The sequence below is a fragment of the Mauremys reevesii genome, linkage group 4, assembly GCF_016161935.1.
Source record: "Mauremys reevesii isolate NIE-2019 linkage group 4, ASM1616193v1, whole genome shotgun sequence".
NCBI classification, from domain to species: Eukaryota; Metazoa; Chordata; order Testudines; family Geoemydidae; genus Mauremys; species Mauremys reevesii.
In genome coordinates, this window is record NC_052626.1 from 43533938 (window position 1) to 43548066 (window position 14129).

Genomic DNA, 14129 nt, shown 5'->3' on the forward strand with positions numbered 1-14129 from the left:
TAAAACTCCCAATATTGTGACACGTGCAATAAAATCGTGAGTTGACAATACATCCTCTTTCCAGATCTTTCCCCCAGCTCGCACCTACGTTAGGTGAAGTGAATTAATCCTATCACTACACACCAAAAGCTATCAAATATACAAAATGAAAAAAACGGAAAAAAGCATATTGGTTTTTCTCTAACGTCTTTCCATTACAGTAATCTTGGGTGTTATTGGTAGGTTTAAAAACAATTATACAGAAATTGGATTTTTCAAATCAACAGTGTCTCTTTAAAACCTTGCAGCTGGTATGATGATTTTTTGTAATGTAGGACTTTCTCCATTAGATTACTGTAATTTTAAAGTTAGACAAATTTTGCACTTAAATCTATAGCTCAAGATTGACAGAGAGTTTACTGGCTTACATTTTTTATCCACTAGACATTTGCTGAGTATATTAGATTTATAAAAGTAGCTTCTTTCATATAATTTCTAATTTCAGAATGGATTTTGGCAGTGATAGGAATCCTAATATGATGATTATACTACAGAATCTTAGTGAGATTTTGTTAATTTTTTTTTAAACACAGCACAATGCTCCAATTCCTCAAGGTGGACGTGGTGCAATCCAGTTTGTGACTCAGTACCAGCATTCAAGTGGACAGAGACGTATCAGAGTAACCACAGTTGCCAGAAAGTAAGCTTTAATTATGATGAATTAATTTAGCAATAGTGTGATACACATCTGTTGCATTTCAAATAGAATTTCAGTTATTTAACCAATTGAGTGCTTTTGGATGTACAGTGCATATGGCAAGGACTGTGCCTCTGACACTATGTATGTCTTCCGGATTAAGAGCTATAAGGCATCCGATTTCCAAGAAGTTGCAGGGCTGAATGGAAATGACCCAAATCCTTGTAGATGAAGCAAGAATCTCTGGGCGAAATTCTATGGCCTGTGTTTTGCAGGTGGTCAGACTAAATGATCATAATGGTCCTTTATGATCTAAAAATCTATGAATGTTAGATCTATCAGAAGGTCGTTATATACAATTGCTCCTTCACCACCAAAACCCTCACCTGCAGTTTCATAGGTTCAATTAGTGTCGCAATTAATTTGCTTAGAAAATGGAGGTTAGACATTAAGAAGGCAGTTTGCAACACTGAGTGATGTTTTCTTTAGTATTGGGCAGACTATTGCATGTTTTGCATGTAGATTCCCCTTAACAAAGGAGTGTTGGCATTCACTGTTAGCATGAGTCCCAGGTTGACTTACACTTATTACATTATATTTAATTAACAGCTTCTCAGTACTCAGTAGAACAGACATTGTATGCATACAGTACACTCATTCCTCACAATCTGCAAGGGCCCAAAATTAGGGCACAGAATGACACAAAGACCCAGAATGAGGGGCACAAGGCAATTATTATTTTAGGAATCAGAATGTGTGATTAATTTTCAATTTAACATTTTCTGTAACCTTCCTTTCATAATTCAGCATTTTTTATGTAAATGACTTATAATAATAGTGACATTACATTATGTTTTTGTGGGTGGAGCTGCATTTTGATTCAAAATTAGGAGAATCCTGAAGAGAAGGGGCAATTGGGAAGTAAAGAGTCCACCTGAACTGAGATCTTGGAATTCCAACATGGGCTTGTCTGTTATGAAATTGCTACAGCTAGGCTATTTACCTTAATTTTAATAGACTATCCTGAGTCTGGATGTTTTTCCTTTAGATATGGTAAAAATGATTGCTTTTCTTTTACAGCTGGGCAGATGCTCAGACACAGATCCAAAACATCGCTGCTTCTTTTGACCAAGAGGCAGCTGCCATTCTTATGGCCAGATTGGCAGTTTATAGGGCAGAGACAGAAGAAGGACCTGATGTACTTAGGTGGCTGGACAGACAGCTGATACGACTGGTAAGAAGACCATACTACAAGTGTTAAATCAGGTTTTTCTCTCCAAGTTTACATTGTTAAAGTAATTCATATGTTCAGTGGTAATCTGTAAATGCTATATACAGAGAGACTGAATACTTCATCACCACCACCAAGAATGCATCGCTAATGAAGATTTCCTATTAATTAAAGTAGTTATGAGTTTAGTTAGTATAGTATAGTTAGATTTTTAGATAGTATGTGTTCAACTCTCAGCACAGAGTCACTGCTCTGAAGCAGCCAAGTATCAAGAAGTTTAAAATAAGATGAAAGATCTGGCTCTGGGGAGTGGAAATGTCAAGCTGTGTGGGAGTGGAGAGAAAGAAGAAAAGTATGCATTTCAGCCTAATTTTGCAATCAAGAAAGTTGAAGTGTAGCTTACCACAGTTAGGATGGACACATAAGACATGAAAAGAAATTGATTATGCTTGGGGAGTATACTGAGAAGTGTATATGCTTAAATACATTCTGTATCTTCAGTGGCTAAGATGGCTGTGGATACAGCCATCTGAAACTCCCCTTCTTTCGCCTCCCTCCTCCCAATTGGTTTCTTATGGATTGTCTAAATGCCTGTATACTAGTTAAACTACATCTAGATAAGTTGCAAAAAGCTATTTCTAGCTTCACTAACTCCTTATGCAAGCACCAAATAAATGCATCCTTAGAGAAGTCCTTTGCCCAAGTTAAAATGTGTGGTAATTTTCTAAGCTGTCTGTTAGTAATGCCAGTCTTACTGTACTGTGACTGGAGGTGGGTGAATTTTTTTCAGCGAGTACTTTATTCAGTGTTCTATTAAGTTTGCCTCCCACATGTAAGTGATATTTATTTACAACTGTCGTAATGATTTTTTTCTGAGAACATTTAATTTTGTAATTCCTCTTTGGGGATTTAAAAAAACAACTCCTCAACCAAACATGGAAGGAAATTATTACTTGCCAAGAAGAGCATTTGTATCATGTTTCATCCTGGACCATATTTGTACAGTAAAGGAAACTCGGGGAAGGAAAAATATTGATTATAAAATGAAATATTTGAAAATAGAATAGTGGCATAAACAAAGTTGCCATACTAATTTAGATTCATTTTTTTTTCCTTCAGTGTCAGAAATTTGGAGAATATCACAAAGATGATCCAAGCTCCTTCAGATTTTCAGAAACCTTCTCACTTTATCCACAGGTGAGTAGAAAGAAGGTGTTAAAGGTAAAGAGTAAATAATTAGGGGAAAAGCATGGATTTAGGAGGTGGTGGAAGGGATAGGACATTGGATTGGGACTCGGAATCAGAAGACCTGGGTTCTCTTCCCAGCTCAGCCACTATCTTGCTGTGTGACCTTGGGCAAGTCACTTCACCTTTCTGTGCCTCTTTTCTCCTTCCCACCCTCTTTCTTCTTGTCTGTTTAGGGCTCTTCTGGGCATGGACTGTTTCTTACAATGTGTTTATACAGTGCCTAGCATAATTGAGGACTGTTCTCAGATGAGGCCTCTATGTACTATCGTAATACAAATAATAATATTAAATAGATTTTGGGGACAGCTATTTAAAAAAAGAAATTCACTAATATTTTAAATTTCATGCTATACAGGAATTCTCTGGTGATGTCTTTCATGTACTACTTAAAAATATTAAATTGATGAGAGGAAACATTTCTTTGACATTTTGTTAGTTTAATGCAGTTGAGCTTAAAAGGAATTGTGCATTTAGTAAATAACCATTTCCAGAGCACTGTTAAACCCTATTGCATCTGGACTTTCCATTGACCTCAAAGCACTTTCAGTGTAAACTGGCTGCGCAGAAGAAATATTGGTCCAGCAATAAAAGGGTTTGGGCTTTCCAGGTCCAAACTTTTAAAAGGTCCAAATCTGCAGTTGATTATAATTGTATTCCTTCTCATAGTAAAACTGCTCTTTGCCCAGTTTCTGTGTTTAAAACATAGTACACTAACTCCTAAAAACTGTACAGTTAATTTACACATGCTATTTCCGTAAAGATTATAACAGTATAAAATATTCTGTCTTAGGTATAAAATATAGGGGAGAGAAGAGATGTTAAACTCTCCTTTTAGTGTCTACCCATTTTGAGAGTGACCTTACTTTATTTTCATAGAAAAGTGCAATGTTAAATTATTTGAAATGCACTTTTGTGAGTGGTACATTTCTAATGTTGCACTATCTAGTAGAGTGATAATTTTATTGGAAACAGATTTTTTCCAACTTTATTTGTCCACCCCTGTTGGACTTTTTGTTTTGCAGTTTATGTTTCACTTAAGGAGATCCCCTTTCTTGCAAGTCTTTAACAACAGCCCTGATGAGAGTTCATACTATCGACATCATTTCATGCGTCAAGATCTAACCCAGTCACTTATCATGATTCAACCAATCCTCTATGCCTACTCTTTCAGTGGACCTCCAGAGGTATGACAATGTTTAATTCAACTATAGGGCAAAAGTGCACTAGATGTGGGATTTTGTATTCATGGCCATGTTGCAGATATTTATGTACGTATTAAAACAACCTTGTGCATCATCGCCTGTGAAAGTGTAAGTGTGCGTGTGTGTAATGTATTTTATATAAAACAGAAAATTGTGAGCAAGGCAGTTATGTGAACAATGAGATCTGATTGTTGCACAATAGCCTTGAGAGCATAACTCACTTTTTTGTATGATGTCATTCCAAACCAAGACACATGGGATGAAATTCTGGCCCCTTTCAAGTCAAATGGGAGTTTTGCCTTTGATTCCAATGATATCAGTATTTTCCCCATGGTGTAAATCTATTTTTAACACTAGGTTTTAATTTTTAATAGGTGTGAAGGATTTTACACAATTACTAGGAAAAACAAAGTTTCTAGGCTAGGGAGGAGAAGGGGGCAAAGGGGGCAATTGCCCAGGCACTCTGGTAGCGGAGGCGGCTGGGAGCCCCGGGCTTTTTTAAATTGCTCAGGCGGGCTGCCGGGCTTCTAGGCGTGCGGGGTGGTACTGGCGGTGGTGAAGGCAGCCGGGCGGGCACGTGGAAGCCGTGGCCATGCTGGAAGAGCGTGCCCAGCAGCACAGCCAGCAGTTCGCTGGGCTGCAGCAGCACAGGTGTAGCACTCCCCAAATGTGAGGCAGACCGTGTCTGCGGCTGGTGCGTGTGTATACCAGCCGCCGCATGTGGTAGCTCCGCGCCCATGTGGCAGTGCCGGACCAGCAGCAGCAGCGTGGGGCCTGGCTCCAGCGCACCCTGCACGAATCAAACCTCAGCCATCCCTTTCTAGGGAACCCATTGACTGTTCTGCCCTGGGGCCCGGAATTGCTGTCGGTGGGCCTGGTGACATGGTATTGATAAAATGGAGGTGTTTGAAAGACAAGGCAAAGGCACAGTGATGAAAGAATTCTCCCAGCTCTTGACTTCTGTATTTACTTTTTTACATTACATGTTCATGAAATATTGTATATTTGGAATCAAGCAGTCTAATTTTAAAATGAAATTATGAGAGTTACAGCTGTGTAATTTTGAGAAGTAACGATGCAGAACTAGTAGTAATTTTAAAGAAAAGCATTTCCTAAAAGTTGGTGATCTGTTCAAAGAGGCTTGTAAAATACTTGGATTACTCTGTTCTGCATATTCAACTGAATTTTTTTCCCTTTATCTTAGCCTGTTCTTCTTGATAGCAGCAGCATTTTGCCAGATCGCATTCTTCTCATGGACACTTTTTTCCAGATCCTTATTTATCATGGAGAGGTAAGATCCAGTCATTCTTATGAATACATCCTGCTCATTGTAGAAATGTTCTGTTACCAAACTAAGGCTCTAATTCTGCAAGCATTTACTACAATACTTCAACTGTGTGTACATGAGTAGAACCCGATAGAACTACTTTCATGCATAAAATTAAACATGTATGTAAACGTTTGGAGGATTATGGCCTAATTTGATTTAATATAGTGGCACCTGGTATTATTTGCTATTTCCGTTATAAATGCTGTTTTTCAAGGGAGGGCTAAAGTTTATTTTCTTCCACACACCTCACGCTAAAACTTGTCTTACATGATACCAGCATGCTAAATTTTTATGTAGAACAGCTGGGGTAGCAGTGGCAGGGCTCGGGCGGGGATTTAAAGGGCCCAGTGCTCCTGCCACTGCGAGGTAGTGGCAGCAGGGCTCCGGCAGTGATTTAAAGGACCCGGGGCTCCGGCCACTGCGAGGAGCCCCAGGCCCTTTAAAGCGCCGCCGGAGCTCCGGCAGCGGGGCTCGGGCGGCGCTTTAAAGGGCCCAGGCCTCCCTGCAGGGGCCGGAGCTCCGGGACCTTTAAACCCCGCCCAAGCCCGGCTGCTGGAGCTCCAGCAGTGATTTAAAGGGCCCGGGGCTCCCTGCAGCGGCTGGAGCCTTGGGCCCTTTAAATCACCGCCGCAGAAGCTGGTCCATTCAAGCACGGAGTACCGGCTTACTTTCAGCTCTGCCTGACAGACACAGGTGGGGGAAAGTATGGGCAAGGACAGTGGCTACACAAGTAAAAGATTATATTACCTGCTTTTGTTACATACACATTTTGTTAGATCTTGTGTTTAGAGAGTCAATTTTATAAGTTAATAGGTATTAATAGTTGGAGGGAGCAAAGTCTAGCAAGAGGGCAAGAATGGTGGAGTAGAGGTGAGCATTGGAACATTCCCCTCTGAAAGTCCTATTTATATCAACTGTATTGTGAGAATGGATGACTGTCTTTTTGTTCTGTTGTTTGTACAGCACCTTGCACAATAGTGTCCTGGTCCATGACTGGGGATCCCAGGCACTATGATAATACAAATGATGATGATGATATGCTTTTTAAATTTTTTATTCTCTAGACCATAGCTCAGTGGCGCAAGTCAGGCTATCAAGACATGCCAGAATATGAAAATTTCCGACATCTTTTACAAGCTCCAATAGATGATGCCCAGGAAATTCTCCATTCCAGATTCCCAATGCCCCGATACATTGATACAGAGCATGGAGGAAGCCAGGTACAGTGAACTGTGTACATAGGTTTAAGAAATGAGGTATCATTAATGTCTAAATTAAAGATATTATAAACGTTCATTTAATTATTAAAAGAGATTTAGTGGATAGATATATAAATGGTGACTTAGCAATTAGGAGGTTGAAATTCTGACAGAAATAAGTATGTAGAAGAAATTTGTTACATAATGTTTGAGTCCCTTTTTTAGACACTATTATTCTTGCATTAGTTTTTGGATTTTGAAATGTTTCTTAGTATTCTATTATTTACATTTATTTTACTAGGTTGTTTTTTTTTTTAAATAAATTTTCCACAACTTTGAAAAGTTGTCAACATCTCAGATTATTTGTGTGTTGTAGCTATGGAATCCAGGGATCTTTATATTTTGGCTCACATTTACCGTCACTTAGAGCTTACTCACTTTTCCCTGCAAAAATTTAACTTTACCCAAAAGAAAATACTAAGAAAATGACAACCATGCATGTTTTGCTTCAGATAATCAAGGTTAAATTCTGTGGCTATAAGATTTCTTTTGTTTTAAATGTAGTGATTTATTTCCCCTTTGGTTTATGTTTTCAAAGGCCCGCTTCCTGCTTTCTAAAGTCAATCCCTCTCAGACTCACAACAACATGTATGCCTGGGGACAGGTAAGCATACAAAACATTGTGCTAAGCTTATTTCATTGGTGAATATGCTTGAAGGAATATTTTTTTCTATGTTCAGTTTCCCAGCTTTAGACACAGTGAAATATTAGCTGCATACTGGCAGTAATGTCCACAGTTAATACAAAATGTGAAAAAATACAGTATTCATGGCTGCCACTTAAAACTATCATGGCTGCTTTATTTCCCCTGAAAAAAATTGGTTCAGTTTGCTGCTTGGAAATCTCTTAGGCTTGAGTTGAGATGTCTTCCCAAATCAAAGACTGTCTTCAAATTCTTTTCACTGTAAAGAATGAGAGGGCATTAATCCTTGGGCAAAGAATTGTTTTGCATCCAGAAAATCTGTTGTTCATCTCAGCAATATAGTTCAGAAATTGATCACCAAAAAGTGCCAGAAAACTGTCCTATAAACTGCTAGACTCTGAGATTAAGGTTTAACAAGGGCGGGGCAGCGCACCACTATTTTATTGATACCTAGGTTTCTCCTGGTCCAGGCTGCCATTGAGTAACCAGGAAAATTAGCTTTTCAAGTCCTATCTCCAGGAAGAAAGTTTATTAAATATACAGAAATTCAGGAAGAAGGGCTACCTACAGCAATTCACTTTCCTGACACTGTTGCAGCCATAACAGCTCTGCATCCCAATCTCCTACCCTCCCTTCCAGCTTTGAACTTCATAACAGGAAAAGAAATATAACTGTGCATAAATGCTAAATTAGTGGCATTGTCAAATAAAAATGTACTGACATTAGGTTTGTACACACTTCTGTTGTTGTTACCAAAACAGTGGAAGCTTTTGCCAAGTAGTCTGATGAAGGGCATATTCAGTCTGAAACACTGGAGAAATATTTTGATATCTCGTTAAATGTATAATGTAACCAAAACCAAACTTTGACCCAATTTAAAAACTAAGTAACTGTATTTCAGGCTGGACAAATTAGACTCTTCTTTATTTAGAAAGGAAAAGGCAAGCTTCCCCTACCAATGTTATTGACAGAGACTCAGCTGCAAAGTAAAAATAGAATTTTTCACATTTCCATTGGCACTGTATTATATAATTTCTGCATGAACACCTGCAAGGTTAGCTTTCAGTCGCTTGTGCAAACAGACTTCAACCAAATAAAGTCGTCCATTTATCACATGATATATACCATTTTTTGCAATTTTAAACTAAATTTTAAACTTAACTAATTTTGCTCTTAACCTTTCCCTGAGTTATTTGGGTTGTTTCATGTAATTCTGGCTGATGTCTGAATTGGTGAAAATCACCAATAAAATTTGATACTCCACATTGCCCTGAAGAGGGCACCTGCACACCATTGAAACCATGTTTCAGGAGGCAATGAGTCATATAGTTTACCCTTTAATATCATATTGTAAGTGAAGATTTTTCAGACTTTGGCCCTGTATGTGTATTTACTGTATTTAAAACATATTCAGAAAAAAAGAACTTAACATTTCAATAGAGAGTTCCATTGTATTTACTTGAAAGTACATCTTCAAATTACTTTTTAAACTATTGTAATAATTTAATTTGAACTTGATACAAGATAATATCTAGCTGTGCTTGTCACTGCTTTCAACTGTACTTTTTCTTTGGTGGTGACTGGGCATCTTACAGTTTTTAAGAGAAAAAGCTGTTTACAATGTCTTAAGTCTCTAGTAATTCCAAACTTCTTGGCATCAATATATCTGCCTGTGTTAAATTTAAATTTTGTATATGTTTGCATGCTACAGTGCTAGGTTTTTAAATGAATAGAAATTATATCTTTGTGTGGCCTGTGCAAAAACAAAGCTACTTTTCATGTACTTCTCAGTTTCATACAGTGAAGCCTTGCTAGTTTTCTCATTGGTAAACTACAGAGCCCAGAATTCTCAGTAGACAAAGTGTTCGATTTGTTGTTTACTGAACTACTGTCTAGATGGTCTTCAGCTACATTGGCGGCGAATTATTAGGTGATGTCGAACTCTCTTCCAATGTAAAAATTGTGGAGTGGCGAGTCACACTCTGACTCCTCGATGACAGTCTATTTATAATTCTGTTACTACTCCTTGCACAAGGAGACGCGAATTCAGACTAAACTGCTAAACCCGACTCTGCCACTGATCACTTTGCGGCTTCGGCCAGTTCTAAAAAAAGTCTATTAATTTTGAGTGCCCTAATTTAGACACCTGTTTCCTGTTCATGAAAAGTGTTATGAACACCCATTCAGCTCACTGACTTTAGTTGGAGTTATGGATGTCTCTGAAATGAAGTCTTAGTTGTGTCAAGGTGGGCATGCAAAGACAGGTACCCCAAAATAGTGAGCATGTTTGAAAATGTGGCCCTTAAACACTGCGCTCTGTCTGTTTTCTTTATCTGTATTATTATTTGCATTTCTGTAGTGCCTAGGGGCCACAGCCTTGGACTAGGACCCTACTGTGCTGGGCACTGTGCAAACACAGAACAAAAAGATGGTCCCTGCTTCAAAGAGCTTACAGTTTGTAAGGAAAAACATAATAGATGGACAGACAGATAGATGTGGGAGTACACGAAGACAGTATAGGTCAGCATGAGAGACCGTGGTCTCAGCACAACCACAGCCTAACCATTGTCGAGTTTTTTGTAGTCATCACAGCAAAGGAGGGGTTTAAGGAGGGATTTGAGGGAGGACAATGAGGCAGATTTGCTGGTGTTTATGGGGTGCTCCTCCTGCTCCTCTGTAAAATGCAGATAATGACACTGACCTTCTTAAAAGAGGTCTTGTGAGCTTTAATTACATAATGTTTGCAGGGCTGCCAAGTCTGTTTTTTTCTTTATGTACTACAGGTTTTGACCTTTTTACCTGGAACTTGAGTAATTTGCCAATTTTTTTCTAATGCTGGGCTCATTTCTTAGTATGGGCTGATCTGATATGAAATCAGAGAACCACTTGTATGTGTTTTTTAAAAGTAGCACTCACACTAAAATGTTGAAAATGTACTGTCTGTTTCCTTGACTTCTTAGCTATGTAAGGCTCTCTCCCAAGTGAGTCCAAGCAATATGTCTCTTTAATATCCACACTCATTTTTTTCATTTCATCCTCTTAAAGCTTGTATTTTGCCATGAGCACTTCATAGGGAGCTTCTTGGAATTCTTCAGGTTGTTCCCTGAGGTCAGAGAGCAAAGAGAAAAAAATGGGGAGACGACATCTTTTTGATCCCTGACTCTGTAGTGTATGACCTTTAGATATCATTACTGGTTTTAAGAACTGCGGAGTGGAACTGCCGTTTAGCTGTGAGCCAGCATGCATTGAAGTCTATGGAAAGACTTCTCCATTTGGGTATGTCTATAGTGGAATCCTGGGGTGTAATTACAGCTTATCTTGACATACCCTGAGCTGGCTTGGGTACTGGAGCAACAATGAAGACATGGCAGCTTGGGCTTCAACATGGACTGTACTAGCCCACCTGGAATGTATTACTCATACGGAAGCTTGTGCTGCCCGGGCTTCACTGCTTCAGTACCCAAGCTAGCTATATCTATACATTGGAGCTACATGAATGCCAATGTGTAGACATACCCCTTGACTTCAGAGGGCATGGATCAGGTCCTGGGCGGTTTGCTATCTTGTGTTTCCCATTGATATTTTGGGTGTGTGTGTTAAATGATAGTTAATTTAATGGTGGTAGTAACAGGCATTCCTCTGTCTTTTTTTTTTTTCTTATTTAGTGCACTAAGATAGGAACAGTGTAGGAAATATGGCATGACTTTTTATTTATTTTCTCTATAAAATGTATATTCAATATTTGTCAACTATCTAAAACTTTAGGCTTCCCCCACATTGTCTTGTTGCAGAATCTGTTTAAGATGGGAAGGAAAATAGTTGTGATGGTTTATACTTGAATTTCTGCAAATATATTAAATGTATGTAAACCTACAATCTTGCATTTTTGTCAAAATGATGTTTGTAAAGCCCTTTTAAAAATATTAAATGATTATTTTACAGAACATACTGTGGAATAAAAATTGTTTTTTCTAACTACACTTGCTTCATAATTAATATAATCTAATGAATTCTCCTTGTTTTTACTTTCTCTTGGAGGAGTCTGGAGCACCCATTCTGACTGATGATGTCAGCTTGCAAGTCTTTATGGATCATCTGAAGAAACTTGCTGTCTCCAGTGCTGCCTAAAAATGATGCAACACGTTACAGACATTGACAAGCTGAACTATATTTAAGCTTTCTTTTTCCTTTATCTTTTTCAATGTGTCTGCAAACAGAATGCTGTGATATGCAAAAGCTGCCTAACTAGATTTCAAAGTGGTGTAGTTTTCAAGAAAGCATTTGTTAACAGCAAATGTCTTAATGAAATATAATTAGGGGAAAAAGAAAAAAGTCTTTTTGGTTACCATGATGATTTATATATATATATTATTTTTAGACCATTGATGATAACTTTGAAATGTGATATATTTTTTAAATGGTTGAGAATGTGACTCTGCCTTGCACTACAAAGACATGTTAAACATTACAAAGGAAATCTGTAGTGGCACTGGGCTTTCTAGATTGCCTTGTGACTATTTCTCTTTACTAATTTTGAACAAAAAGCAAACAAAGATACAGAAAAAGCATATAAAATAAATAATATAAACTCACTCTTTCTGACTTAGTCTACAGAATGTTTAATTTCTTCAATTATCAGTTGTGTTTGTGTGGTGATTATTTAGAAAAAAAATTCTCTTTCAAGTATTGACTTTTTTTTATGTTTGTTTTTTACCTTTGCTTTTTTTGGTAACAGATTGTTTTCCTCCTTTCCTTTTAAAGAATTTGAGCACAATTTAAAAAAATCAGTTCTTGTCCAAAGTGTAAACCTGACAATCCACATGTTGAATCTCTGCCAATAATTGCACCCTATTACAGTTAGTACTATCAAACACTAACGTACATGAATATACTCAAGGCAAAGGAGAATAATATCTGATACATTTTAGATTGTTCTAAGAAAAACCCTACACTACAGTTGTGAAGTGATTAGAAATGTAGTCTTGATTTGTCTTAGCCAGTAAAATATACTTTTTCCCTAGGATACATAGATTTTTTTGTTATAGCCTTATAATAATATTACTCTGATGTGTGGCACTACACATATGCTTTTTTTTTCTGCTTCCTTTTTGTTATAAATTCAGTAGGTTGCAAATTTTTGTTGAAACAGTATTATGCATTATATGCCATAATTGTAATAAATTTGGTGATACTCTGTTCTTGAATTTTTTTTGTAAATTAATGTGTTCACATTTACTGTTTAAAGTTTACATATGGAACAGATGTTTACATTGCTGATGCTATTTTGACAAGCAAAAATGTAAAATTTGATAGTGGATAATAAGAACATGTTGTGCAATGACTGAAGGAAGAGAGATAATTTTGACCTAGAAATCCAGTTATATGCTCGTGAGATAGGCATGAGTTTTCTCCTGTTTGTCTGTAAATTCTGTAAAACTTGATGAAATCAATAGCTTAGTTTTATTTCCTTAATTTTCTTTTATCTAAATGAGATTATATCCAGGCCAAAAGAAGCTCAAATAAAGCATACCTTTTCTCTCACTGTTTTGGTATTTACATAACTGTTGGTAGAGTATATTTGCATCTGATAAACTGTTTTGTCTAAAAGCAGATGTGGTGCTAAAGATGGAGATAATGAAAGTCATAATAACGTCACATATTTTGTATATTTACACAATTGTATAATTTTGCTACTGTAGCCATCAAACTTTCAGCTTAGTTTCTAGAAATACAGAAAGGGCTCAAATCACTGACTATTTAGGTAGCATGAATTGTGACAGGTTCTTGGGGTACCCAGGACTGAGTGAACTTCTTATTCCTGCCTCCAGCAAAAGGGTATCTTCCTTGTGGTAGCTGGGTGTCAGCTTCCTGACACTGCCTGCTCTTCAGCCACTCAAGCACTCTCATCTGGGCTACACCAGCCTTTCCTTTGCCTTGCAAGTTAACGATAGGTGCACCCCAATCCCCGAATCCCTTTGAAACGTTCCCCTGTGATATCCAGCCCTTGACACTGGTTACTCACAGAATTTCTAGATCCTTTGCACCCAAAGGTTCAGCTTGCCACAGTTTACCAGTTTTACCTTAAACCAATGCTCTTGTCAACCTTGTAAGCATTAAAAACAAAAATTTTATTTAGGAAAGGATAAAGATTTAATTGGAACAAGGGAGAATGGTGGATGGAAACAAGTGGTTACAATAAAAAACAAAATCATAAAATGCAAATCTGGTCCACACCCTTATCAATAGTTACCTTTCCTATCTAAGAACATAGATTTCCCCCTCAAAGTTCAGTCTTGCAGAGGTGGCTGTTTTCTCAAGAGCCAAGATCCAAATGTTCATGAAAGCGCACCCCCTTTTGCCAGGGATTTTTCTTCAGTGAATGGATCCAGAGTACCTTTCCCTACACTTTGTTATACTGAAAACAGCCCTTTGCCCTGCCCGTGAACAGAAATAAACTCCTGTGTCGTTGTTTGGTTTCTTTTCTATCTTTAAGTGGTAAGATAGACAATAGAACCTTGGGCTACCTTGCCAGCTGACTTG

General features: G+C 37.8%; 1 protein-coding gene across 1 annotated transcript in view; it reads left to right on the forward strand.

Moving 5' to 3' along the window:
• SEC23A (SEC23 homolog A, COPII coat complex component) overlaps window positions 1–13129 on the forward strand; it is a 44942-nt gene extending 31813 nt beyond the window's left edge. The window contains exons 13-20 of the mRNA XM_039538189.1: window positions 573–679; window positions 1757–1910; window positions 3027–3104; window positions 4178–4339; window positions 5562–5648; window positions 6752–6907; window positions 7485–7550; window positions 11628–13129. Coding sequence (XP_039394123.1) covers window positions 573–679; window positions 1757–1910; window positions 3027–3104; window positions 4178–4339; window positions 5562–5648; window positions 6752–6907; window positions 7485–7550; window positions 11628–11717 — 900 coding nt within the window. The 3' untranslated portion in view covers window positions 11718–13129. The remainder of the gene's footprint in view (window positions 1–572; window positions 680–1756; window positions 1911–3026; window positions 3105–4177; window positions 4340–5561; window positions 5649–6751; window positions 6908–7484; window positions 7551–11627) is intronic.
• The last annotated feature ends 1000 nt before the right edge of the window (window positions 13130–14129 follow it).